Source organism: Manis javanica, chromosome 3 (assembly GCF_040802235.1).
Source record: "Manis javanica isolate MJ-LG chromosome 3, MJ_LKY, whole genome shotgun sequence".
NCBI classification, from domain to species: domain Eukaryota; kingdom Metazoa; phylum Chordata; class Mammalia; order Pholidota; family Manidae; genus Manis; species Manis javanica.
The window spans coordinates 37,845,027-37,872,778 of NC_133158.1; the positions used below are offsets into that span (position 1 = coordinate 37,845,027).

Here is a 27,752-nt window from a genome sequence, read left to right on the forward strand (position 1 = left end):
CCCTCACCCCAACTCCAAGGAAGAATCCTTCACAGGAATAGGATGGGGGACCCCCAACACTGCCCCTGGACTGTGTCCTCTACCCCTGACCTCCAGCACCTTCACTACAACCATCCCCACTCTGACCTGCCCAGAGGCTCAGCTCCACTCCCACAACAGCTCTCACCTGCACTTCCTGGGTCAGCTCACTACCCAAGTCCACCAGCTTTCCCCCCAAAACTGCCCACCCCTCTCCCACCTAGGTGACCACAGCACTTGGCCCCTCACCCATGTCCACAGAGAGCCCAGTCTCCACACGGTGGCCTGGGCCACTATTCTGAACTGTACGTGAGTTCACCAGCTCCCCAGTCCGGCAGGGGCCCCCACTTTCCTCTGGAAAAGTCTCATTCCCCCAGGCCCTGCAGCAGGCAGTCAGGCTCGCCAGGCTCTGGGTTAATTCCAGACTCTGTTGCTCTGTAGCCATGTGGCCCTGATGGGGATCACCACTCCTTCCCAGACTCAGTTTCCCCATCTGTAAAATGGGGATGACAGATTTTCTCTCTCATGGATAGAAGAGGAAAGCTGGGGCACACCAGCGAGGTGCCGTCAGCAGGCACACCCTCTCGGTGCTAGCAGGGACCCCACCCTGGCCTCTCACCCGCTCCTGGCTGGAGAAAGACCACAGCGGTGCTAACCCCCGGCTGCAGGCAGACTCCAGCTGGGGCTGCACACACCCTCTGTTCCCAGAAAATGTCCCTCAAATAGCCCAGAAGCCCCATTTTACAGGTGGAGAAGCTGAGGTCCAATGTCCAGGCTGGGAACTAGCTCTGCGACAGCAGGCTGCTGGATGGAGCCCACAGCACAGGGCTCCCCTGCCCTCCCCAGGGTGGTGGGCTTGCTGTCCCTCCAGTGGGACACTCTTCCCTCCCTGGCTGCCACACCCCAGCTGAGGACAGCAGCTGCCCGTCTCAACCAGACACCCCATGTCCACATGTGGTACCGGATCTGCTCCTGGTTTTGTTTCTTCTTGTTCTCAGATGCTCTGCCCACTAGAACAATGGCTGCAATTGGCTACTGCACCCAAGCCAAAGCCAGGACCCAGCATTTGTGAATGAATGAATGGGTCCTGGGCAGAGCAGGCCCTGCTGCCTCCCCTGCTGTCCCCACTCCCCACACCCTTCTGCCCAGTGAATGCTCACACCTACCGCTCAGGTTGGGAAACCAAGGCTCCCGGAAATGAGGGGGTTTAGCCAGGATCCTACAGCAAGAGAGCCAGCCAGGTGGTGCTGCCCTGCGGGACCCGCACAGCAGGCTGGCAGCTGCCTGTCCTCAAGCATCTCCAGCCAGACGTCAGCCCGAGAACCACAGCCGCCAAGGGGCCTTGGCGGGCAGCCAGGCAAGGAGTCCCCAGCACCCCACCCCCAGCACAGGAGCCTGAGGCTGCTGGGGAGCTGGGGAACAGGCTTCTGGCAGTGGCAGTGGGGCCTGGGCTGAAAGTGGAGTGCATGTGAACTCCAGAGAAAACATGAATCACTCACGTTTATCAGTTCAAAGCAGGCCTGTGATTACCAGGGGCTGGGCTCCCCCTCCTCTGGGATAATTATACACGTCTTAATGCAATTACAGGCCCTACTCTTCATATTAAACAGGAGGGACCCGGCTGGAGAAGCCACCATCCAAACTCCAGCCTGGCCCTGGGCCCACTCCTCCTCCCCACCACAGGGGCTGTGGGAAGGGTCCAGCCAGGGCCACAGAGGTGCTGGCGAGGAAAGGGAGGACCCCAAGCCCAGGACTGGGTCCCTCGCCCCCACCATCTCACAGGAGCCAGTGAAGATGTCTGGGTCACTTTCCCTATCTAGAGACACCGGGCCGAGGGATCCGGCAGACCCAAGGTCACCCAGCTAGTCCCGGCAGGACAAGGGTGGAATCCCAAGCTCCTACAGAGACAACCAGCCAGCCGACCTGCTAGGCTTTGACTCCCACCAGCCTCTGGGCTGCCCTGGGAAGAAAGCATTCATTCCAATGCTGGGCCTGGGGAGGAGGGGGCTGCCAAACGCTATGTGGCTGGGAGGGGAACAGAACCAGTGGTCTGGGGAGATGCCTCCAGGGGCCTTTCCACCTGTTCAAGAAGGACAGGCTCGAAAGACTGGGAACAGGGAGGGGGGGAGGGCATCCAGGGAGGCAGAGCAGCAAGAGCAAAGGCCTGGGGATGGGACCTGCTGGACCACGCAGAGGGCGGTACGCATGGCTGCAGCTTCCTGGGGCCCTGGGCTGTGCCGGGGCCCAGGCAGAGCCAGAGGGGGGAGGGAACAGCTGAGCTGCTTGGGTGTGCCCAAGGGGGTAGGCCAGGGGGACTGAGGCCGGCACAGAGGCAGCTGGAGCCATGGCACCACGGGCTCCATTCCTGGATAGGGTGGGCTTGGCCGTGCATTAGCTTGTGGAGAGCAAGGTCCCCTTCCCCTGCCCCAGCCGACACCACTCCGCGTCACCCTGAGAAACAAAGGCCCTCAGAGCCCTTTTCACAGAGGGAAAGCCCAGTCCCCATGCCCTCCGGCCCTGGATCCTTCTGGGGCTTGGGCTGGCTTGGGGCATGGGGCTGGCAGGGGGGTGGGGGGAGTACTGCCATCCTGCCCAGTGGAGCCCAATTAGCAACCAGGGCAGAGAGCTGCCCCTGTCACCCCACCCCCCACCAAAAGAGGCCCCAAGAGGAGGTCTCAAGCTGCCCTGCTCTCCCACCAGACAAGTCCTGTGGAACTGGGGTCTGGGACATCGTTGCCCTGCTCCTCAGAAAGAGCACCTACCACTCAGGCCTTCCCTCAAAGAGCCCCTTCCTCCTGGGGTTGCTCTAGACAGAGACCTTCCTAGGGTATCAGAGTATGCAGGTAATGACCTGCGGCCACAGGAGCCCAGCTTTTGCACCTCAGTTGTCCCCCACCCCCAAACACCTACCTCAGCACACAGGGGCTTGTCAGACCTCCACCCATGCTGTAATGCCTGAAATGCCCTTCCTGGGTGCCCCCCAAGGCTAATTTGCAGCCTGATCCTGAAGCAGAATCACTGGTTTTTCGGGACTCCCTCTGGCATGGGACTGGGTATTCCTCAAGGGCTGGGCAGAGTTGTGCCTGCCTAGGGCAACATTGGTCCTCCGGCACACCCCAAACCAGCTAGATGCAGAGGAAACCTGGGGCGTGCTCCCGCAAGGCCGGAGGAGCAAAGGCTGAGCCCCACCCCCGCATAGACCCAGAGAAGCAGCCTCAGCCTGGAAGGAGGTGGGGCAGACTTAAGCCGCTGGAGCCTGGGTTCCGGGGACAGATGCACGGTGCACATCGCCCCCAACACACACACCCCTTTCTTTCAAGGGGCGTGGCCCCAGCACCCCACAGATGAGCCAGGGACATCTCCAGGCTCTAAGCAGCCACGGAGCCCCTTCATCCCCCTTTACCGGGCTGCACCTGGGATCTTACAGCGATCAGGGGCCTCCCTGGAGGCGCGCTCTCCCTTCCCCCAGGCAACCCCGAATCGGCCCCACCGCCATCAGCTCCGCGGCACAGCAGGCCCAGGACTGTCCAGGAAGCAATCGGAAGCCTCCGAGGGAAGCGGGTTGACCCTAGAGAGGCCCTGGGAGGGGGAGGCAACAGAGGCCCGAACCAGGGGGGCGGCTTCCCGGGCAGCACCCGCACCGCCCCCTCCCAGCACGGGTGCGCGGCCCGGCGGGCCTGGGGCGGACACAGCACCCGTCGCCCGGCACCCCGGGCCAGAGGGGGCGGGGGCGGGCGTCGGACCCGAGCAAGCGGCTCCAACTTCCAGCCGGCGCCCTCGGGGCCGCCGAGGGCACAGCCCCGCGCGCCCTCCTCAGACTCCCGCGGCCCTGCCCTGGCGGCCACGCAGCAGCGCCCGGGCCTGCCCATCCCGGCCCGGCCCTGCCGGCGGCCGGAGCCCCAAGCGGCGGTCCAGCCCCCGGACTCGGCCGGAAAACCCGCAGGGTCCCCCGGCGGGGCCGCCGCAAACTTTCCTCCTGCCTGTGATGAGGGGGCAGCGCCGGCCCCCGCCCCCGCCGCCCACCCGGGCTCTGCCCCGCGGAGCTCGGCGGGCCGGGCCGGGCCGGGCCGGCGGGGAGAGGCGGCGGCCCGGCCTGGGGCCGCGTCCGATCCTGGCCGCGCAGAGACGCGACGAGCTCCGCACCGGCGCCGCGGTCGCGCCCGGACACACGCGGGCGCCGGGCCGGAGCGCAGGGACCCGCGGACCCGCGGATCCGCGCGCCGCAGTCCCCCGCGCACACCCCCTGCCCGCCGGCCGCACGCCCTGCGCCCCGGCCGGAGGCGCCCAGCGCCGGCCCCGGGCCCCCCCCAACTCGACGCGCCCCCCGCCGGGACCCCCGCCCGGCCTCGCTCCGCGCCACGGGGAAAGTTGCACCCCTACTCACAGGACGCCCCGGGGCGCGCCCCGCTGCCGGCCATCGCCGCGCCCCGCCGCCCGCGCCGCCCGCGCCGCCGCCGCCGCCGCCGCCCGCCCCACCGCGGGGCTGCCGAAGCCGCGCAGGCCGCCCAGGCCGAGGCCGCCGCCGCGCCCGGGCTCCGCTGCGTGGCCGCGCCGCCGCTGCCCAGCATGAATGGGGAGCCGAGCTCCGCGCGGCTGCGGACCGGCCTCGCTTTCGCCGCCCGCGGAGCGCCGCGCCGCGCGCATGCGCTGCCCGCGGCCGGGGGGCGGAGCGCGGGAGGCGGGGCCGGCGGCGGCCTCCAGAGGGCGCTCTGCCCCGCGCCGCTCGCCCGCCGGGGCCCTCCGCGCGCCTTCAAAGGGCGATGCCGGCGCCCGCTTGAGGGCTGGGCACGCGGGCCGCGGAGGGACGTCCCCGTGAGACCCCGATCCCGGGCTCTCCTGAGCCCGCGCCGCTGGGCATGGGCCCGGCCTCCGCGGTGCCCAGGACAGGAGCACAGCTTCCGTTCACGGAGGGGTAAACTGAGTCCCGAGCCGGGAAAGCGCCCAGCCCGGCTCCTGCGGGTCCGTGGGTCTCGGTTCCCGGCCCGTGGCCTGGGCTGCCGCATGTTAGGTGAGGTGGGCAAAACGGCGCCCTCTGCCTGCTGGGCCGCATTCACAGACAGGGACGCGACCCGAGCAGGCAAGTTCTGCTGAGGTCCTAAGCAGTGCGTGGCGGGGCTCCGACCCGGCTGTCCCGGGAACGAGACCGGAGTCAGGGGAGTGAGGGCCCAGACAGCAGTCACCCGTGGCTGGCGCACACAGCAGCTGGCGCGTCCTGAGAGCCCCCCTAAGGAGGGCGCATGGGGAGGACCTCCCCGCAGACAGCGGCAGGCCGAGGTGAGGCGAGGAGGCAGGAGCACGACGCAACAGCCCCGAAGGCAGGGGCGCCGCCGGGGCGAGGGAGCGGAGAAAGCTGGGAGCAGCGAGAACCGCGGGAGGGGTGGACACCTGCCCGTCCTCAGGGTAGAGAAAGAACCGGGTGAGAACTCGGAGTGGCCAAGGGGTCCTCATCCCTGCCTTTACGCAGCCCCTATTGTCGTTTGAGTCAATCTCGTCCTCGTTTTTCTTTGGGTTCAGCTATTTCTTGGGCTCCCAGGATGGCATGCTGCGTTGCGCTTGTCTTGGGACATCATAGAAATTCCACCTGCCCGCTCTGCGGGCCCAGCCAGGTGTTTGTTTGCTCATCTTGGTGGTGTTCCCCCTCCATTCCTGCTGATGAGGGGTGCAGGTGCCTGTTTGGGGCCTCAGTGTGCCTAGCTGTGATGGTCACCTCATGCAGGCCCATGGTGGCAGGCGAGATCCAGGGGTGGGTTGTGGGTCACTGGGGCAGTGTACGTTTAGCTTTAGGAGATACTGAACAGCAGGATTCCCAAGTGATGGCCCAGTTTGCGCACCCCACAGAAGCGGGGTGGGTCCCAGCAGCCCGCATCCTCATCCACACTTAAGTCACCCTTGAGGTTTTTGCCTGTGTGGTGGTATACATGGTTTTTCACTGTGGCTTTAATTTGCATGTCCCTGAATAAGCGGCAGCATCTTTTTCAAAAGTCCTATTTAGGGTTTGCTTCAGCAAGCACTAATCTAGGGCTGGCTCGACACAGGACTCTGCTACATTTTACAGATGGGTAAACTGAGGCAGGAGAGGTGAAGTGACTTGCCCAAGTTCCCCAGGTCATACGAGGGAGAGCCCAAAGGATAACCCCGGAAGTCTGTGGTCTTCCCTCAACTGCATGCTCGCACACACCCAGCAACCTGGCCTTCTTTTCAAGGGCCTTTCTTCCGCACGGACTTTGGAGCCAAGCACACCTGGGTACAGATCTGGACTTTGCTGGTGAATGTGCAGCCAATCCTGTCTGCCCCCAGAGCCCAGCTTTTCCTATGAAACAGAGAGGAGACCCCCTCGCAGAGCTGCAGTGGGGAGCTGTGAGTGTGAACGTTGTGGGGGGCCTGGGGAGAGGTCCGTCGCTTCTCTCTGTGATGGTTCTACCTGCTGGCTTCAGGGCTGTCCCCACCTCTCTGCTCCTTTGCCAGCCTGTCCTCTGCAGGGCCACTGAGGCAGGCACTGCTCAAGGCCCTCCTCACTGTGTGCTCAACAGTCCCCAGAGCCCGGGCCTCTCCACTGGGGCCCAGGCCCTGTCTCCAGCTGTCTCCAGGGAAACTAAGGAGGGCCACTGGGCTCTGGGAGATGGCGGGGCTCATGGTTAACCTGGCACCCCCAAGTCCTGCAGTCACCCAGTCAGGAACCCCAGTGTTCTGCTGGACACCTCCTTTCTCCCCCAGCCCTGTGAATTCTTGGAAAAATTATTACATGGCTTCCCTCCACCCCCACCCCACCCCTTGCTCCTGCCCGTGTCACCCTTGTGTCTGCTCCTCAGACAGCGGCAGCAGGATCTTCTCAAGATGGAAATCTGATGATGTAACACCGGCACATCGTGCATTGTGCAGGACTGTCTGTTCCAGGTGGACCAGAGGCCCCAGAGCAAAGAAGAAAACTGCAAAGCTTTTAGAAGACAATCCAGCAGATTATCCTTATGGCCATGGGCTAGGGAAGGATTTCTTCAACAAGATGTCAAAATTAATGAGTGAAGGAAAATATGGATCAATTTGACTGCCTTAAAATTGCTTATTTTTGTTCACTAAAATTTACAAAAGAGGAAATAGCAAGACAAGCCAGGATTTAGGAAGAGAAATTTGCAACACATGTATATACTTGGCAAAAGATGGGTAGCCAGGATATAAAAGTAACTGCCAAGGGCCAGTAAGGAAGAGGCAGCGACCCTATGGGAACACGGGCAAGGACCCCAGCAGGCAGTGCGTTGGAGAGAAAATGACAAATAATTGGGCCTGACAAGCCCAGGGCGGTGAGTCCCTGAGAGCATGGTCTGACCCAGGGACACCCAGAGGGCAGGCGGAGAGGCAGGGGCGGCTGGGAATGAGTCAGCAGGGCTCTGGGTCTTCCTCTTGGGTTTTCCTCTGTGGGTTTCACTTCTGTGTTCAGATTTGCACTGTAAGAGGGCATGGGAGCTTGTTGGAATGTGTAACGATTCCTGGCAACATGGTTCTGATCCAGGGGGTGGGGGGATTCTTTCAGCACCTCCCATCGTTGCTGCCTCTGGAGCAGCTCCAAGGTCGATGCTGCCTTTCAGTGACTCAGAGCTTTGTGCAAAAGTGGGCTCAAGGGTGCCTTCTTCCCTCCCCAGGCAGGCGCCCACCGCTGATGGTGAGCCCCACGTCAGAACCAAAGCTTTGTAACCCATCCATGTCTCACGTACCTGCTCCTGTCACGGTCTGCCCTGAGGATGTGGGGCCTCCGTAGTCACCACCTCCCACCCAACCCTCGCCACTCAGTCTCCATGCTGTGGCCCAGAGGCACCTGAGAAAGGAAGGAGAGTAGGGACCCCTCCCCTGCTCGGAACCTCCAGGGACTTAAGCACAGGAACACCTCCTGCCACGCTCATGGTCTGCATGGGGTACACACCCACAGGCCCACATGTGCACACACTGAGTTCAGGCACAGAGCAGGGGCTCCTGTGGGGCTCCCCGATGCTGGATGGGCACCTGCTCTGGGCTGGCCCTGAGCATGAGCACCACAGGTGGTGTGGGCTGGTCCTCACCCTCCCCTGTGGGATGGCAGCTACCAGCTTCCACCCCCTGCAGCTGTGGCGCACAAAGGGGTGAGCCACAGTCACTGTTGCATTCTGGAAAGCCCACTCTGGCCATTGGGTGGAGACTGGTTGGGGGTCCAGCACAGATGTGGGGAGACCTAGACGCAGAGCCACCCCACACTCTGTGACTGAGACCTGGGTTGGCACTCTGAAAAGAAGTCAAGCATGGCCTCTCCACACTTGCCCAGCCCACTCTCCTCTCGACCCCTGCCCTCACCAGTCAGGTGCTAGAAACTCAACTGGGCTTTTGCTCCCAGGGGCAGGTATTGGCTCAGGTGAGCCCATCTGGGTCTCGGGCACAGCATGGCCATTGGGTCCTGGTGCTCTCTTCCCATCTGTGGGCCCTGCTGGCCGCTGGATCTGTTCACACCCACATAGGGCTTCCATGCACACTGGCTCCAGGTGATTCTCTCCCAGAGGCCCATGAGAAGTCCCAGAAAGGAGCCTCAGTAAGGTGGGCTGCACCAGGCAGCCCCCTTGAATTAGTCACTGTGGTCAGGGGCTAGCATGTGACAGTAGGCCGGCTGGGACAGGGTTGGGGGTGGGTGTCATTGGGTAGTCAGTCCCCCAATGAAAACCAAATGCAGTTATTAAAACAAGACAGGCAAAGCATGCAGGACCCCATGGTGCCCACAGGCCCCCACTTGCCTGACTGCTCCTCTCCCAGGCTGCCCAGCATTCTTGCTACACTGATGTTTTTGCACCAAAGACACCTCGGTTATTGAACCATTCTCCATGCTGTGCTCTTGACCAGGAGTGCCCCTATCTCCAAGTTTTATCTTTCAAAGCCCAAGCTCCCAAACACTCCTCCAGGAAGCCTCCTCATCCCATGTCAGCCCTTCTAAGGCTTCCTGTCCCTCTCTGTGCCAGGTGTGACCAATCTGGGTTCAGGTCTGCCACCAGCTCTCCACTGGCCTTGAGGATGCAACCAGGTCACTGTCAACATTGCATTGCACAGAAGACGCAGTAGCAGAGCCCACTGCCTACCACCAGACACTCCCCAAGAGCACTGGAGGAGCTCAGAGTCACCTGGTCCTGGGGCTGCAAACTGATGACTTCAGGGGCCAGTGTAAATAATAGAGGAACAGGCAGAATCTCAGAGCTGGATGGGGCAGGAGCCAGTGGTGAGCAGGAGGGCACCTGCTGTGTGGAAAGTGTAGCCCTATTATTGATTGAGTATTGAGTGAACACACAGCAAGAAGAGCCTGGTCAGGGCCTCCAGTTTGCAGTCTCAGGCTCAGTCCAGCTCCCATGGCACACACCACATCCAGGAGGCTGAGTGGATGCTTGTCACCCTGAGGCTCACAGCCAGGCCACAGATGATGTACAAAGAATGGGCATTCTCTCCAGGATCATGGCCTCTAGAAAAGCCATTCCTGCTACCTCCTCTCCAGGGCTTAGTGACCCTCGTACTCTGCAGCCCCAAGAATCAGACCCCCTGGGATCACAGAAGCAGCCCAGCTTTTCTCATTGGATTAAAAATCCGTAGGCTGAAGCAGGGAAGCTGAACCATGACTCCCATCCAAAATTAAGAGCGAATATCCTCTTTGCCCAGCTGTGTGGGGACAGAGAGGGATAGCTGTGAATCCGAAGATGGAGATGCAACCCAGGATCTCAGCACACAGCACAAAAAATGTGCAGGACCCCAGCAAAAGTCACTTGTCATAAGCACCAGGCAACACCCAGCTTGCTTGAGAATACAGTCAACAGATGTCGATGCCAAGGTGAACTGGAAGTTGGGATTATCTGATGAGGATTTTCAAAAAGCCATCATAAAAGGTGCTTTGATGAGCAGGACATTCAGAAATTTTTTTAAGTACAATAATTGGAATAAAAGGCACAATGGATGGCTCCATAACAGAACAGAGCAGGAAGAGGAAAGAATCAGTGAACTAGAAGATAGAACAATAGCAATTACCCATCCCAAAAGGAAATAATGGTTCAAAACTCCCCAAATTTGGCAAAAGGCATACACATACAGATCCAAGAAGCTGAATGAACACTAAATGGTATAAACCAAAAGAAGTCCATGTCAGGATATATCATCATCAAACTTCTGGAAACTGAAGACAAAAGTCCTTGGAAGCAGCACTAGAGGGGCACTGCCTTCCCTAAGGGGGCAACAGTTTGAATGCCGAGGATTTCCATCAGAGACCATGGAGGCCAGAAGGAAGTGGAAGGGCGTTTCTAAGTGCTGAAAGGAAAGAACTGTCTTCCACAAGTTCTGTAACGTGTTAAAACACCGTTCAGGAATGAGGGGAAGTTCAAGACAGTCTCACACCAAGGAAAAGGAAGAGAAAGTGTCATCAGCAGACCAACCCTGAAGGAGAGGCTAAAGGCAGCTCTCCAGAGGGAAGGGAAGCCTTCAGAGGAGGATTCGGGACATCAGGAAAGGAGCAAGGACAACAGACTTGTCCCCTGAAGCTTCCTGAACTACACTGGATGGTTGAAACAAAAATTAGACCACAGTCTTCTGTCTTTCTCAGAGGGAACATCTCAGATACTCGTGAGTGGGGAGAGCAAAGAGGTGTAAAGACAGGAAAGATTCCTACATGCCCCTCACACCAGTCAGCACTCCCGGAGGTGGTGAATACACACGTGGAATGTCGTTCTCCGAGCAACCACTGCAAAACTGTGCTGATACACTCAGAAACGCTATCAGAGAACCAGAAAGGATTCTAGAATGTGTTCAAGTTAACACACAGGGAGGCAGGAAAAAGAACATAGCAAGAAAAAACAGGGCATAAATAATGCAAAAAATAAAATGGCAGACAAAAGTTTAACATACTGATAACTACAGAAGACTCAAATAGCATGATTCCATGTATTTAAGTCCTCAAAGTGACAAAATTACAGAGGGACAACAGATCAGAGTTTTCCAGGGGTAAGGGCTGGGGAGTGATGGTGAGGGGACGGCAGGAGGAGGGCGGTTCCATCCTGACCTCAGGTTGGCTGACACCTTGGTACAGGATGTGGGCGAGGTGTGCACACCGTCAGTGTCACTGTCCTGGCTGCCATGCTACACTGCGGCCCCGTAAGGTATAACTGCTGGAGGAGGCTAGGGGAAGCTACCTGGGACCTCTCTGGTTTTCCTTACAACTGCCCATGAAGCTATTATTATCATAATTGTAATCATTTCAAAATAAAAAGTTTAAAAATGCTTCGGCTATTGCTTTTACCCCAGGCCTAGCCATGCTGCTGGCACTATCTATCCAATTGGAGCTGGCCCCTGGTGGCCCAGGCAGGTTGGACCAGGTGGAGGTGCTGGGCCACACAGCAGGATGGTCCTGCTGGGACCCCGCACAGAGCTCACAGGCCAGTGGGACATGACCTACAACAGAGGTCACCACGGGAGCCCGGGAGCTCCACCCCCCCTCTCCAGACCATGTCCCCTCGTCCTCCAGGCCTCAGAGCTCAGAGAAACTCCTGATTTCCCCATAGCATGATGCACCTGCCATGCCCCCCACTGAGGTTCAATACCGCACTAAGTCCCCTGATGTTTCCTAAGCTGTTTAAATATCCACCCCCACTCCAGAACAGAAGCCGCAGGAAGACCTCATCTTACAACCAGAACACAAGGTAGACAGTTACAAGGGTTTGTGGGATGTAGTTGTGATGTGTTAACAAATCACCCTAAAATCTAATGGCTTAAAACAACAACCATTTATTCTCTCTCATGGCTTCTGTGGGGAGCTTGGGAACACAGGAGGGAAGAGGTGTCTGAGACACTCTGTCCCAGCCATTCGATCCCAAACCCAACTCCAAAGAGCTCTCTTGCAGCCAGCCCCCTGGTGCACCCAGCCCCATGCACACCTCTCTGTGGCTGCACATCACCTGCCCAAGGGGTGTGGGCAGGGCTAAGCATGGGAGTGGGGATGAAAAAGGAAATCGGAATTACTGGGCAGTCTTTTTGAGCCACTGTGTTCCCTTCTGTGACATCCCTCCTGGGAAAAATCTATCCCTGGGGGAGTGGCCCCATCATAGCCGGGGGCTCCACCCAGAATAGCACAGGCTTCGGAGGCAGAAACATGGGGGCCCAGTCCCCCCTGGGCTCCATTCCCGTCATGTCTCCATCCATTGGTGCCTTTTCTGGGTCACACAGCAAATGGCAGTGGCTCCGAGTTGCTGTGAGTGCTAAAGGAAGCAGTCACGGGCCCCACAGGCAGAGAGCTCTCCCAAGGCACCTTGTCCAAGCCTCGATGCCACTGGGCAGCAAGGAGCAGTGGCTGCCCCTTTGCAGAGAGGGGAAACTGAGGCACAGAGAAGTAAAGTGACATACCCAGAGGACAAGCCATGTGGCCTCTGCAGCAGTTCTGGCCGTGCTGGCAACACGTCCCATCCCCTCTTCACTGCATGGCATCTTTGTCATTTCCTTCCTTCACCATGGGCTTTGCATGCATGCGATGCTTGCTCCCACTATATCCATTAGGGCACTTCGCCGACCTTCCCTGGCCAGCCCCAGCACCAACCCCTCCTCTGGGAACACCCCCCAAAACACTTGCACACCCAACAGACAGGAGTGGCCCCCGACTCCCAGGCCCTGGGCTGCAGCACCAGACGTCGCCACCTGTTTCGGGGCATGCATCCCCTCCATGTAGAGGCATCAGAGGGTCCCTGGCAGGGAAGCTGGAGTAGTTGAGGCCAGCCCATCTCTTCTGTGTCCTTGGTGGGGAGGGCTGTGGTCAGCCACTCAGCCCGCCCATCCTGAGCACCAGCCCCAAGGGGACAGGCACGGCCCTGAAAGGATGGGTGGCAGAGTAGGGTCTGTGGCAGTTGGGCCTTGGACACACATTCCCTGGCCCAAGCCCTGCTCATTGGGAACCCCCTCCAGGACAGGCAGGGCTTTGTTGGTCCAGGGACAAACACCAGGGGTGACATTCAAAATACTTCACAGTCGATTGGAATGGACACCATTTATAAACAGTGGATGGGACCAGCCTTGATAAAAATCTAGCTTTGCTTCATCCAAAGGGACATTCACTGCCTTGTTTCTCTGAAAGGTCTGAGGAAGCCAAGCTTCAGGCATGGCTGGATCCAGAAGCCCAATAATGTCAACAGGCATCTATTTCTTGGCTCCCCCTTTCTCTGTGTGCATTCTCAGGTGTGCTCTCCCCACCTGTTGGCCAAAATGGCCCTGGCAACTCCCTGGACCTAGGGGAGCCATGTGACTGACCCCTTCACATCTCCACTGCACACGGTAAGGTAGGGGGTTGGGCGGGGCAGCCCCTCTGCTGCATCAGTGCTGCTAGTTCCAGAACCCTTTACTTTACAAAGGGTCTGGCCTTTTTGTAGTGTTAATAATTAAAGCAGGCCTTTTAATTATTAAAATATATACTCACAGTTAAAGAAAACAACCAAGTAATGCACCAAAAGAATACGCAATAAGAAGTCTGTCTCCCTCTGGCTGACCCCCTGGGAGGAAAAACTGTTACCAGCTCCCCAGTGTCATGGCAGAGACACTGTCCAGTTACAAGCAAATGCAGACACCCACGGACCTTTCTGCCTCTCTGTTTTCTCGAAAGATGCAAACTGTGTATCCTGCTCTGAACCTCCTTTTTCTCTTCTTGCTTTTCTCTCACCAACAGATCTTTGTACATCATTGCCCAGGAGCTGCCTGGAGATACCGTCACCTCCCTCTTGAGCTTCATGGGAAGTACCGTGGCAGGCACATCTGAGGGCGTTCTCTGTGAGTCACACTTCTGAAAAACCCGTCCCTGTAAGAGTGACTTGCTTCTAACTGCTCAGGTAGGGTAAAGGTAAAGGCTGTCTTTCTCATGATTCCCCTAGGTCATGCAGGAGGGTCCCCTGCTGGCTTTGAGGGAGGGAGTGCTCTGCTCACCTGTCAAAGCCTTGCAGCAGGGGACACCAGTGGCCTCCATCCTATGGCCACGAGGGAGGGAATGAGTTCTGCCAACAGCCACGTGAGCTTGGGAGAGGGGCCCAGCCTGGCCACCCCTGGTTGCAGCTTCAGGAGCCCCTGAGCAGGGGACTTGCCCTGCTGTGCCAGGGCTCCTGACCCACAGTGACGTGAGAAATGGTGTGTGAGGCTGCAAGCTGCTAGGTTTGTGGGGACTTGCTGGGAAGCTAATACAGGTGTATTACCTGGCTCCTCTAACCCCGAAGGATATCAGTGAAATTCATGCATGTCATTACCGGGAGCCCTAGGTCATTGTTCATCACTGCTAGGTTGTGCTCTGTCCCATGAGCGAACCACATCCCTGGTCTGCCATCCATGGACACTCAGCCTGCTGTATGGCTGTTAGAAATAAAGCTGTATTAACACTCCTCTGCATACCACTCAGATGACATGCATATTCATTCTCCTGGGTATTGACCCAGGAACAAACTTGCTGCATTGGAGTCTAGGTGGACGTTTGCCTTTACAAGGAACTGCCAAGCCATTTTCCAAAGTCGCTTAATCATTTTATGCTCCTGGCAGAGCGTGCGTGGGTCCCAGTGGCTGGTCATGCTCACCACCACCTGGTATTGTCTGTCCATGCAATTTCAGCTCTTGGACGGGTGAGCAAAGGTATTTCTCCGTGGTTTAGTTTTGCATTTCCCCGAAGAGTCATAAGGATGTGGAGCATTTTTTATATGTTTATTAGCATCCCCTGAGAGGTTCCTGATATTACTTCGCCAGCTCTAGAGCAATTTATTATCTGCCCATAAACCCCAAGCTGGAGCCAGAGGCAACGAGAAACCCTGTGTAAGGCCAGGATCGCTGCGGCACCTCACAGAGAGAAGCAGCACAGAGAGAACGAGAGCCGGGAGGGGAGCTGGGCCCAGGCTCTCAGGACCAGCCCCTCTGAAGCTTCCTGCTGGGCTCAGGCGCAGGGCCAGCACACTCCTTTTGCCTAAGGCACCTTAAACTTGGGTTCTGCCACTTGTGCTGAACAACCCCGTCCTGATGGCCGCAGGGCCGAGCTGACCCCATTGGGTTCCAGTCTGCCCAGCTTCTGCTCTCCCGGATGCTGCCATTCTTCAGGCCCACCGAGCTCTGGAAAGGAAGGAGAGGGTCGGGGGAGGCTCTCTGGATTCCAGGCACTCCACCAGTCCACCCTGTGGTGGTCTGCCCCCCACTTCGCTGTGGAGTGTGTTTTGAGGCTGAATAACCATGTAATTGGTTTATCTGTTCCATAGTCAAATTTCAGCAAATATGTTTTTCATAATTAGATGATGTTTATTTAATGGGAATAACCAGCCCATTAAATTTAATGAGGCAGGTTATCAGGTATGAAGTGGAAGTGTTTTTCCTTGAGAGCGACCCGGATTTGGCCGCATGGGTTCCTGGCCAGGGAGGAGCAGGCAGCTGCCATGTCTTGGGGGATGGGGAGCCCCAGGGTGGGGGGAGCACGTGTGTCCTGTGCTCAGGGGAAATGGCAACCCTGGCTCCTGCTGCCCCCGGTCCCCCTACTTCGGCTCCATTGCCAAACATTCTATAGCATTGATTTTTAGCTTGTCTGTCCCCCCAGGGGTTGCCAGGCTCCTGGGGTAGGGAAACCAGTGGGCAGGGTTTCCCCCGTCTGCTCACTGCTGTATCTCTCAGGGCTAGCATGACGAGTGCACACAGTAGGTACTCGAGGCCGGTGCTGGCAGCGCAAACTTCAGTGCCAGAGACTGCCAGTCGGTGCGGCTCCCATGGCCTTCTGGGGATCTCCGTCAGCATGCTTGGGGCTCTGCTGCATCCCACTCCCGAAGTCTCCTCGTCAGCAGCCTTCATGGCCTTTCGCCATCCCTGCCTGGCAGGCAGGAAAAGTACTTCATTCACGGACATCCAGAACCTGCCAAGGGCTTGAGCCACTGGGAAGAGATGGCCCCGCACTGCCCTGGTCTGAGGGCCCAGGCTGTGGAGGGCAGCTGCTCCCCCAGCTTTCAGGAGGCATGGGGCCTGGGCGTTATTTCAAAAAATGGTCTGGTCAGTTCACAACAAAAAGTACCATTAATTGTAAAAAAAGGAAACAAAACACATCCATAATCCTACCCCCCCCAACCCCCTGAAAAGCACTATAACATGTATATATGTGTCTAGGTATACGTGCATATACCCTTCCGGCCTTTGCCTTTGTGTGTGTATGCATTGATTTTTACTTGTGTACAGGTGATTTTTAATCCAAAGAATGGGTCATATAGAATATACCATTTTCTTAAAACAGAGTATGCAGTGTTCCAAGCTAAGGGCCTCTACCTGGGGGCCTCATCACAACTGATCTCCAGGGTCAGCTTTCCTGCCAGACTCCCAGCCTGTGGGGCATGGGCCAGGGATTGCCACTGTGTCCCCTGCATCTAGCCCAGGTGACACTTGGCCTGCAGGGCGTTGGCTAGGGAGTGCCTGGGTAGGAGGCACCTGTCAGTGGGAGGGGGAGCAGAGGGCCGAGGGCCAAGTGAGGCTGCCGAGCGCTCTCAGGGAGGCCGTACCCCACTCTGGGGTCAGGATGCCCTTCCAGGTGGCTCCAAATCGGGGTGTGGGGGCCGGTCCTCCACAGCCTGCCCCGTCAAGTAGTGGTTGCAACCTCTGGCCCCCAGTGCATGACTTGGCTGAGGTGGGCTCCTCAGTAAAGGCACTTCCTGGAGGGGGAGGACCCGGGATTCCGGGCTTGCGACAGGCAGCCGGCAGAAAACAGTGCCAGCCATCAGTCCTACCAGACACTCACCCCGTGCTGGGGACTCGCCCTTCCCTTTCTAAATACTGACTCATTTAAAGTCCTACCCAGCCTGAGGGGTAGTTACTGCCATTATTGCCCCTACTTTACAGATAAGGAAACCATGGCACAGAGAATGTAAGTAACTTGCCCGTGGTGGCACAGCACACATATTAGAGGTGGGTCCTGGTCCTGTGCTGGGCCAGGCCAGGGAGATCCAGAAGCTTGACTCTGCACTGCTCCGGGGACCAGATAGGGAACATGGCCCCTGGCAGAAGAAATGGCTAGAGTTCATTCCTTCTGACATCATTACCTGCCTGGGCAGGCCCAGCAATGCCGAGGCGGGGTCTGAGCTCGACATCATCACCAAGGTGGCTGTGAGCCCTGGTGGAGAGCAGCCCTGCCTCAGCCACACACCCCCACCTCGCCCACTCATAACGGCCACCACCCCTTGTCAGGTGTAGATACTCCCACAGCCATACCAGGTCACTGCAGGTGGCCAGGATGGGGCAAGCACAGGGTGTGGTAAGAATGTCTGAGGGAATTGAGTGTCACTGTGCATGTGGGGAGGGCCCAATTCCTGCTAGGTTCAGCCATGGGAGGCAGGCAGGAAAGCTGGAGGGAGAGGCCAGGGTATTTCTGTCATCGTGGCCACCGGTAACCACCTCTGGCAGCACTGGTCCCCTCAGCGGCTCCAGCTCTGCCACTTCCCTCTGTCCCTCCAGCCCAAGGTGATGGGAGCTGCAGTACACCAGCCGTTCGGGTTTGCGGCTCCTCCATTTCCTTTGCAATCAAGTCCCTGCATTCCATTCTCCTTGAATCAAAGTGCTCTCCAGTTTCCTGGGGGATCCTGGATGTCAAAGCCAGGGTTATCCTATTGAATCCCCCTGTGACCAGTTGGGATGGGTATTAACAGGCCCAGGAGTCGCGCAGCTGGGTCCTGAGCCCAGGAGCTTCTGCAGACTCCACACCCTGCTGGGCCCACTGCTCAGGAAGTTGCTCTCTCGGGCCCAACTTCCTACCCCGCATGGCCACGCTGAAGGACTGGAGACGTAGGCCCACTCATAAGCATCCTATGCTCAAATGTACACATATGCCCACAAGAAACTACATCTGAGTGTATCCCCCACCCCCCAAAAATCACAGTGATCCACATAGCTCTAGACACACACTCTGAGTCTCTAGTAGGGGAAGGGTGGAGATCAGGCAGGGGAAGCCTGTTCTGACTCTGGAGGGGTCAGGGAAATGGGCTGAGATCCAGGTAGAGGGAGCCCAGGCGTATCAGCAGGCAGTCTCTGCACAAACACAAGTGTGTATCACACACAGACGGGCAGCACACACACACACACGGGCACACGCATAGCCGCCCTCCACTGACCCTTCCATTGGAGGATGGAATGTCAATTATTCTTGTGGGACTGGAATGCTGCACCAAAGCCTGAGACCAGAGGCTTCTGAGGGCATCTCAGAGGGCCTCAGCAGTTTCTGGTTGAAGGATGGCTCTGAGATCACCTAAACTCAATAATCCAGGTGACCTGTGACCGCGCCCCAGGCTGCCGGGGAGGCTGGACCTGGCCACTACCTGGTTTTCTGAATGCCTCCTTGTGTTTTGGTAAGTGACAGAAACCTGGAGAGGGTACCTCCAAAAGCTCTTTGCCTCTCAGCCCTTATGTAGGTTGTCTGGATAAACTGCCTGGTGTGACCTTCCAGGCAGTCCTGAGCTCTGAGTGAGAATCTGCAGGTGAGCAGAGATATCTGGGCTGCAGAGCCCGAGTCAAGCCTGCAGGCTCTTACCTCAAAATGGCTTGGGGCTCTGCAAAGGGACTTGAGCAGGGAATCCAAGGTCAAGGGCAGAGTGTTGCTGACCAGAAGTCACGCCCTCAACTCCTGCTGCCTCACAGGATGCAGCCCAGGGTGGTCAAGTCACTTCAGCTGGGGATCCTGCAAAAGGTCAAGGCCTGGCAGGCCAGTGTTTAGACTTGAACTGAGCAGGGCGCATTCCAAATCCAGCTGTCATTGTCCTTCTCAGTCCCCTATGTCCCTCCTTTCCATCTGTAGAATCATCAGCACCCAAGTCAAAGTGTGGAAATCATCCCTTATCCACTCAAATCCAGACTCCTGCCGGTCTTTGCTCCTGAGCCCCGCCCAGGTCTATCCCCACCCCACCCAAACAGCAGTCCCTTTCTTACACCCTCAGGTGTTCTCAATGCCCTCCTCTGGCTCCCAGTCCTGCCCCCTAAGCCACCTTCTGCCAAGAGCCAGGGCGCTACCAAGCAGAGGAACTCCCAGTGTCTCGGCTTGGCATGCACCCCCTGCCCAGCCCACACTGCCCTCTGCAAACGCCCAGCTGCACCCACATCAGGGGTCCCACTCTCTCTGGCCTCTGGCTGGCCCAGGGTCATCCACCCAGCTTCTGCAACGGAGCCCAGACAGAGCCTGGCCTGCCCTCCCTGCTCCGTCCCTAGAAAGAACTGCTTTCCTCTCCTTTCCCCTGTACCTGCTTCTGGGTGGGCTTTTGCTGTGGCAGCATCATGACGGGTTTCCGCACCTGTCTCCCCTGCGAGGCTGGGTGCTCCCCAAGGGACAGCCTGTCTCCTTGAGCCTGCTCGCTGGGGTCCAGCCCAGGCGTGTGTGCACGGGAGGCACAGCCATCGTCTGCCCTCAAGAGAATGAATGCAAACGAAGACATTCACTTTATTTTTTTTCAGAGAGTAACACATACTGTATTTCTTAAGCATTCAGCAGCCCCAGGCACAGAGGTGTCCAGAGACACCCAGCAGATAATGGCTACGGCCCAGGGGACCAAGGAATGCGGCCCCACAGCTGGTCCCTTCTTCAGGCTCCAAATCACTGGCAATGAAGGATGCTCCTCAACCCTACAAAGGAGAACAGGTCAGAATTCAGTCATGGCCCTCGTCTGCCGGGGACCCTGCATGTCCCCCAGATCCTCGGGCTGCCCTGCATATTTAATGGAAATGGCTATTTAATGGGTCCTCCCCAGCTGGTCCCCAGCACCTGGGACTAGGCTTCTTCACCTCTGCCAGCGCCCACCCAGCAATGCCCAGCAAATGTGGGCCCTGCACTCATGTGACCTCCCGCCCCACCCCGCATACAGATTGGTCTTGGCCCAAAACTTCTTTGCTCCCAGCCCCCTCCCCTCCTGCCCAAGGTTTCCCCTCTGTTCTCTTCCTTAAGCATCAGGATTTTCTACTCCCAAGCATGCCCCGTGTTAATCAGGCTGGTGCTCCTGAAGCCTGCTTCCGAGGTGCTGTCCGCTCCACACTCATGCACATATACCTGGGCCTGGAAGGCCCTGCACGGGGGCTGGGGCTCTTGGGAGGCGCCTCTTGCCCCAGCTCCCCGCTGGGGGCCTGTGTCCTATACCTGCTCCCTGGCTGCCAGAGACCAGGGTTCCTGCCACCTGATGGTTCTAGAAGCAAATCACTACAGGGGGTCCTTTAAGCCTCACCCTGGGCTCTGCCAGGAGCCCTCTGAGGCAGATGCTGGCAGAGGGCAGCGGGAGTTTCTCCAGCACCTGCTGCATCTCACGCCCAAGGAGCAGTCTGAGTGCCCGGGACGGAGGAGGCCCCGCAGGAGAGGGACTAAATGCACTTTCCCAGATGGCCCACTGCTGGCGGCACGGTGAGAGGGGGCTGGCCTCAGTCGCCTGCTCAGGCTTTAATCACACCAGGGGCTGGGGGCCAGCAAGGGGGGAGCCAGGCCTGGCCGTGCCCCAGAGCCTCTCTCAGGTGAGCTGGAGCTCCAGGGAATGCATGGGTGCCAAATGCAACTTGTCCTCCTTGTCAGTCATACTTTTGCCTCAGTGCAATGAAGATGTGGTGTGATGTGATTGTTCAAGGTCTGCTCTGGGGGGCAGGAGCTGGGTGAAGAGAGTGAGGATGGGCGGGGCTGGCAGGGCGGGGCTCGGCCAGAAGCCAGGGGGCTGCAGCAGGAAGGACCCCGGGCCTCCCCTCGGGAGAAAGTTACTTGTGGGGTGAGCAGGGGCTTAAAGCGGCCGTGGACCCCGGCAGGGGAACGGGTTTTTGCACCAGCTTCACAAAGACCTTGGAGGGTGTGAAAGGGGAAGGAGAGCTGCCCATGACCACGGCCCATGTGGCCGGCCCAGCTCCCGGCTCCTGTCCACGGGGCTGCAGGGACGCCGCAGCATCTTTCCTGCCTAACGTGACCTAAGCGAGCGGCTTTCCTGGCTCCACAGTGGGCAGGACACTTGGGCTCCATGCAGGTTTCATGCCCGCCTGACCCTGAGGGGGCTGCTGCTGGGCTCTGTTCTGCCCCAGAGCCGACTCCGGGCAGTGGGCGCTGGCTGGGGCTGTGCCAGCCCAGGGCAGGGGTGACAGCCATGGCCCAGTGACAGAAATGTGAGGAGGGCTCTGGCGAGGCCGGGCTGTGGAGCAGGAAAGAGACTCCACAGATCCTGTTCCCAGGGCCAGCCTTCCTGCCTCCAGTACCCTGGAGCAGCTCGTCTCCTGCTAGGGCTAAAGAGGCTTTTCTGTGGGCAAAAGGCCCCAACCTACAGCTCTTTTAACAAACCCCTGGTGAGGCCCATGCCAGTGCCCCGAGGTGAGGATGCTGTCAGAGTCAGGAGAGGCTAGGTCCGGCCTGGAGCAGTGTACTGCTTGGCCTGGGAAGGGAGATGGAATTGCCTAGAAGAGGAACAGGAACTGGGGGAGATGGGAGGACAGGAGCAGGGTCAGTCAGCCAGGGAAGGGAGGCAGGGCCACTGCCACCCTCACACGTCTAGAAGAGCCTATGGTCCTCCTGGAGAGGCCCAGGGTGCCCCTTCTGACCAGCACAGGAATGGGTTGGGCAGCCAGTTACCCTGCCCCACACCCCATCAGGCAGGCTACACCTCCTCCCGTACCTTCCGGAACCTGAAGGCTCTTCCCTTCCACGGCGCCATCCCTGCCCTTCCCACGACTCCTACCCTGCACCTACCCCCAGAAGCCCAAGGGTGAAAAGCGGGCACACATGCACTTCCTTCACTAAGTGCTGGCCCCTCGATGGTGGGGCCCAGAGCCCATGGGGGCAGGGAGGGGGCGCGCCGGCAGGGTGAGGCCTTACCTTGCGGGCAGTGTTCACACAGTGCTGGTAGGCCTTGACTAGGTCTGAGCACAGGAGCACCTCCTGCAGGTGGTCCCGGTAGCAGCGGAGGATCTGGGCCTGCAGTCCTGAGCACACGGGCTCCAGCCTGCGGGGCCTGTGGGGACAGCAGGTGGGGAGGGAATCGGCTCACACACTCTACGTCACAGGGTGGACATCTGGCGGGCACCTGCAGGCCTTCAGCGTCCCGTTACCTCTCAGGGCTCACTTGGCACAGATGCTGAGGGGCCCAGGCTGTGGGTTGAGGCTCCACACTCACCCTTGCCCTAAGGGGAGGGGGCCGAGGTGGCCAGCTGGAGGACCCCCGTGCCCATGCCCGCTGCCTCCCAGGGTTCTTCCTGCCTGAGGTACACAATTGTGACTCGTGATTATACACATACAGCTATTTTCTCAGGGCTGTTTTTCTGATTTCCAAACTAATACTTGTGCAATGGGAAAAACTGGCTAACTACAGAAATATCTAAGAGGGAGAGTGTTTCAAAATCTCTCTTGGTACTGGAGACTTTAGTGCTTCCCCTTCCTCCTTATCAACACAGGTTTAGAGCCTACAAAAAAGAAGGAATATGTTCTTCTTAAAAAATAAGACAAAACCACAAGGAATGAAATAAAGAGTATGTTGAAGCCGCTCACCAGCACCTTGGGCTGCCCTCTGACCAGGGTGTCTCCTTTCTGGCTCCCCACCCCACCCCTCCCCTTCTTGCTCACACTCACCCCACTCACTTCGTGCCAGGCATCACCCGGCTCATCACCTCCTAACAGCTCTGCACAGTGTGAGCTGTTATTTATCACGCCCTTTCACCAGTCAGGAAACTGAGGCACAGAGAAGTCAAGTAACTTGCCCAAGGTCACGCAGTAGGAACTGGGGGTACACTTATTTGCACGGCTTTGGTCACACGGTTCCTACAGATGGGTTTTCAGGCCCAGGTCCACACAGGCACCTTCGAAGCCGAGGTAGAATCGAGGCGCCTGATGTGGCCTTTCAGAGTGGACCCCGCACAGCCCAGAGCACCTGGCAGGAGTTGTGAAAAGGCAGACAGAGCCGCCCAGGGCTCTCAGCAGTGAGAGGGCTGCGCACTGCCAAGCTGCGTGTGGCTCTGCTCCTGTCACACGGTTTGCGGGGACTTGTAGGTGAATGATTCTCTGGATGAGTATCTATATTTCACAAATCCAGCCATGTGGCAGGTGCTGGAACAGAGCAGCACCATTATTTTAAGATAATTCAAATCAGTCGAGTTCCTCACTTAAGATCAGCAGCAGTGGAGGACTTGGTGGCTTGGGAAGGCAGGCCCTGTACCTAACCATCTCACTTTATAAGTCTGGGGGTAGCACACTCAGTATGTCTGTGCCGTCCACGATGCCACACTGGGCCAGCCCCCTTCCCGCCCCACACACCCACTGTCACACAATCAGCCTTCCCCTCTTCCCGCTGCCAGAAACAGTGACGACGGCAGTACAGTGAGCATGCTTGGCTCAGGCTGGTGAGACTCACGTCCAGGGCCCGAACAAAATCTAAACGGAACTATTTATAGACTGAAGGGGGACGAGGGGAGGGAGGGGGCTGCAGCCTGTGAAGGGGGACAAGGGGAGGGAGGGGGCTGCAGCCTGTGAAGGGGGACAAGGGGAGGGAGGGGGCTGCAGCCTGCGGAGGCTGCCATGCCGAGACGCTGGGTTTGAGCTGTAAGGGAAAGACAGTGACAGAGCAGCAGCCTCCCTTCCTGGGGAGTGGGAGCAGAGGGGCCGCTGAGGAGACCTGCCGGGCCTGCTCAGCCCGGACACCGCGCTTCCACCAGGTTCTGAGGACGCAGCCACGAGACGAGGCTGGGCCTTTAGCACCTGACTGTGACTCTGGTTCACGTCTACATAGCGTGAAAGAGGTCTGAGGCTTCTTACAGAGGCCATGTGGGGCCTCTTCCTGGCACTAACTTCTCTTCTTCAAAATGGAAGACAGGTGGGCTCCCTGGACTCACCCCTTCCTCTCAGGACCCTGGGACCCCCTTCACTGGGTCCTACTGCCCTTGCAGAGTCACTCGGGACACCCACAACTGGGTGCAGAGGGATGACTGCCCGACCCCTCCCAGTGCTTGGAGACTGTCTCCACGGTTCTTTTGTTTAAGAACTTATTGACATGGAGGCCTCCAACTGTGGGCCTTTTAAATGGATTTCAGCCTTTCGACAAGCATCTCATCTCAGGAAAGGTCTCTCCATGACTGTGCCAACCACCCCAGCTCCAACCACTGTGGCGTCCTCCCAGGAACACCGTGAACCAGTGACCTTTGCCATCAGCCCTCTGTCCCGACTTTCTCCCCCCACAACCCCACCTGTGTCAGTCTCTGGCTCTCCATTCTGGGGAGGCGTGGCTTGCTCGGTTCCCACTGCAGGCCTGCCCGTGGTGAGAGAAACTGGGAGGCCTATCTTCCCGTGGGCCCTGCTGGCACCTCTGGGCTGTCCTCCCCAGCCACCCTCTCCACGGTCCCTTCCCCGGCGCTGCCCTGGGAGCAGTAGCTCTGCAAGACCCAGGTTCCCTTGTGCCCCCTTGAAGCAGCCCCCACCGTCAGTGGCCCCGAATGCCTGTCCCCGCTGCAGCCCAGGGGCTGGCAGGACCTCCGCAGGCACCCGCAACTGGGGAAGAGCCATGCTCAGTAGAGGCAGGGCTGTTCTGAGCCACAGGTCCACACGGAAAGAGGTGGTCTGGCACAGAACAGATGGGGGCAGAAGGTTAGGGCTGGGCAGTGCAGCCGCATCGTGCTGGCGCTGGCGTTCTGACCCGAGGGCCTCACCCTCCCTACACCTACACTACGAACACTCTCACTTCGCAGGTGGAGAACCAACAGAGAGTCGTTTTATAACTTGTCTCTCTGTCTCCTCCTTTGGTTACAGGTCCCTGGACCAGGATCCCTGGGCATTTTGTGGGTGAACCTCACAGAACACCCAGTGACACCCAGTTCAGGAGAAGCTGGACCACGCCGAAACCCCGCCCCCCACCCACTGCCACTCTGGGTCCCCAGAGGCCTCACTCCTTTGGGCTTTATCAGGAACAACGTGAGGAGACAGGATGGCAGGCAAAAGTCACAGGCAAGAAATTTCACCCGTTTGCCTCAGAGGCTCTGAACGGGACAGGACAGTGAGAGCACAGCTCTGCAAATAAAAGGCTTTCTCTGAAGCACGCAGGGCTGGGCCAGGGGTCAAAGCATTCATGAGAGCAGGTGCCTTCCAGCCGAGCACAGCCCGCATGGCGCTGGTCCCTGGCAACCCTGTTTACACTGAATACAAAACAGCTCTGCTGTGGAGACACATTCAGTCTTGCGGACGGTGGCTCTTCAAATGCACAAAAAGTGTACCTATAGCATGCTGTGGACCCTCCAGGGACTGAGAAGTCCTGTCCCCAACCTGAGGGCAGCCACAGCCACAGGCATGCCCTTTGCGTATTAAGATCTAGTGGCCGACGTGGCGATGAGGGGGCTGTGGGCACCCCTGTCAGGGGAAGCTGGGGAAGCCAGCTCCCTTCTGTACTCACTGTCCCGTCTGCACAGTGGGGACCTGGCCGCCCTGGGGCTGCTGACCAGACACAGGAGTGTGCAGAGTGTATAGATGGTGTGAAGTGCTGCCCTCATGGGAGGAGGCTGGTGTCGTCCTCAGCTCTGGGAGGAGAGGCTAAGACAAGGTGGCTCTGGGGGCTGGGGCTCCAGACGAGGGCTCCAACATGTCTGAACATGGCCCCTCCCTCCCTCAGCTTCTGTGTCACTCCAGACCCAGCTCAGGCCTTGCCCGGGCCTCAGAGGCCGCTTTCCCAGGAATCATAAGGCGGAGTCGGTGGACCCCAAAGCACAGTGTTCTGTGGCCACTGGGGAGAGCACAGGTTTGGGGGGGTTCAGACAAACCCTGCACCCTGCCTCCCCAGCAACCCTGAGGATGGGTGTGATGGCCACAGGCAGACATGTGGCAGGCAGGCAGCGGAGACCACCCACCCCCAAGCACTGCCCTGTGCCCTTCAGACGGAACGGGGCCAACCAGTCAGCAGGGGCGTGGTGCAGACACTGGGGACGGGGCACCTCCAAAGGCTAACAGGCCGACGCCATGGTGACCTCTGGGCCCCAGTGTCATGCAGTCCTTGCCCAGTGCAGCCCAGGAACCAGAGTTCTGCCTCCCTGGGGGTACTTACATGTTTCTAAGATGGCAGTAATGATGACATTAGAATCAGCCAGAATGAAACACACCTCTCCTTCCTGTCCATGGCCCCACACAGGCACTGAGGACAGCGGGGGGCTGCCCTTGAGAGCTCCTGATGGTGCCCTGCTCCCTGTGGGGGACTTGGACCTTGCACTCGCCACCAGGCCATGCCTCCTTACAGCTCCAGGCACATGCTCCCCTCCACCGGCTTTGGGCACAAAGGCCCCTCACTCCTTTTCCTATGCTGTGCAGACCCCTAGGCTAGCTCATCGATCTCTCCTGCCACCCCCTGGACTTCTCCAGGGCCAATCCCAGGTCCATTCCGTAACTTGTCCTCGGAGCCCCAGACCTCTGCAGCCCACGACCCCTGAGGCCTTCTGTCCAAGCACCCCACGTCACCCCGACAGCTGTCTCCTCAAAGGACCTCGCCACCCAGCACCAGGGGCCCCTCTTCCCCCCCGCTCCCTGTCCTGTCACCTGATGTTGCATCCCTCCAGTCATGCACCTGCCAGAAACCTGGAGTCTCTCTGGAAGTCTCCCTGCCTCTATTCCAGAAGTGTCCTCTGTGCTGTCACAGCACCAGCCCTGCCTGCCCCCGTACAGACGGGAAGCTGAGGCTGTATCACTCCACCTCTCCAACAGCTCGAAAACATACTCTCTGCTTGGTGGGCCTAAGTTACCTTCACCGGGCGGATCTAGATGCCACCCAGTCTCCCTGCCTCTGACCATCCTTCACACTGCAGCCCAGAGGCTGCTGTCCCCGAGACACCCTGGCCTCTGGCTCAGTTTTGTAGAGGTTATACCTGCCTGCCTCCTGCCCACCTGCTCTTCCCCCACTCCAATCCTGGGTGGTCCCAGGGCAGATCTCCCAGGCCTTCTCACTGGCCACAGTGATCCTTCTAGAAGGTTCCACTCTCTCTGCCAGTGCCCAGGCCTTCTGAGGCCAGCCCTCCCTGAGCCCCCACGTACCGCTCCCCGCATGGCCTCAGGGTCTTCTTTCTGGCACCCCTAAGGGCTGCCACAGCTCTTCTTCGCCTGGGCACCTCCGTCAGTAAGTCCTTCTCACCCCGGCACCTGAGTGGTCTCTCCTGCTGACCTTCCTTTCACACCTTTGCCGTTCCCTTTCTCCACTGGCAACACTCACCTTTCCTAAAAGTCTAACAGCCCAAACCAGTCATGCTCCTTACCTCCCTGTCTGCCTGCTCCCTTCCTGGCACTGCCAAGAGCTCCCCTCTCCTCTACCTGCCCCAGGCCAGCCCCACCAGGCTCCTCTCGCTCAAGGGCATCCACTACAGCCTGGCCAGGCCCACAGCATGCCCAGCCTAGCGGCAGCCCTGCCCACCTCTCAGCCCCTGCCCCCAGCTCCTCGGCTCTCCCCCACTCGCCAGGGGCTCCCACAGCAGCCCCTGCTCGCCCCACAGCACGCAGACCACGGAGACCACGCAGGCCTGGTCCCCACTCCAGCGCACCCTGCCTCCGCCCCTCTCACCTTGTGAGCAGCACGAACACGGGTCAGCCTGGCCTGCTGCCCTGCGATCCCTGATCCCCCACAGCCCACTTCCCCCTCCCCACCTGAAGCGGCCCCATGGCTCATCTCCTGGAAGCCCCTTGTCCATCCCCGTGCCCCCATCATCATTACAAAGCGGATTAAACTCCTTACCTCAGCCTATCCTCTCCAGTGCAATCAGTGATTTTTCTAGAACATAAA

At 58.7% G+C, this 27,752-nt stretch overlaps 2 protein-coding genes and 1 long non-coding RNA gene across 9 annotated transcripts in view; 1 reads left to right on the forward strand and 2 right to left on the reverse strand.

The window, feature by feature from the left end:
- Nucleotides 1-4,614, reverse strand: part of PLXNA1 (plexin A1) — a 47,592-nt gene extending 42,978 nt beyond the window's left edge. Inside the window, exon 1 of the mRNA XM_073231155.1 lies at nucleotides 4,403-4,614. The gene's annotated coding sequence lies outside the window, so the exon portion shown is untranslated. The remainder of the gene's footprint in view (nucleotides 1-4,402) is intronic.
- A 172-nt stretch (nucleotides 4,615-4,786) lies between these two features.
- On the forward strand, nucleotides 4,787-7,060 carry LOC108399866 (uncharacterized). 2 transcript variants are annotated; one of them, XR_001853747.3, is made up of 3 exons: nucleotides 4,787-5,026; nucleotides 6,222-6,375; nucleotides 6,828-7,060. It is a non-coding gene; the product is annotated as an uncharacterized lncRNA (long non-coding RNA). The 2 variants fall into 2 exon arrangements; XR_005062838.2 differs by lacking the exon at nucleotides 4,787-5,026 and adding an exon at nucleotides 5,041-5,292.
- Nucleotides 7,061-19,412: 12,352 nt separating this feature from the next.
- The window catches only part of CHCHD6 (coiled-coil-helix-coiled-coil-helix domain containing 6), a 254,920-nt gene continuing 246,580 nt past the window's right edge, over nucleotides 19,413-27,752 (reverse strand). For all 6 annotated transcript variants that reach the window (XM_037023988.2, XM_073231157.1, XM_037023990.2 and 3 more), the window contains 2 exons: nucleotides 21,839-21,974; nucleotides 19,413-19,632 (listed from right to left, as the gene is read on the reverse strand). In XM_037023988.2, coding sequence (XP_036879883.1) covers nucleotides 19,604-19,632; nucleotides 21,839-21,974 — 165 coding nt within the window. In that variant the 3' untranslated portion in view covers nucleotides 19,413-19,603. The remainder of the gene's footprint in view (nucleotides 19,633-21,838; nucleotides 21,975-27,752) is intronic.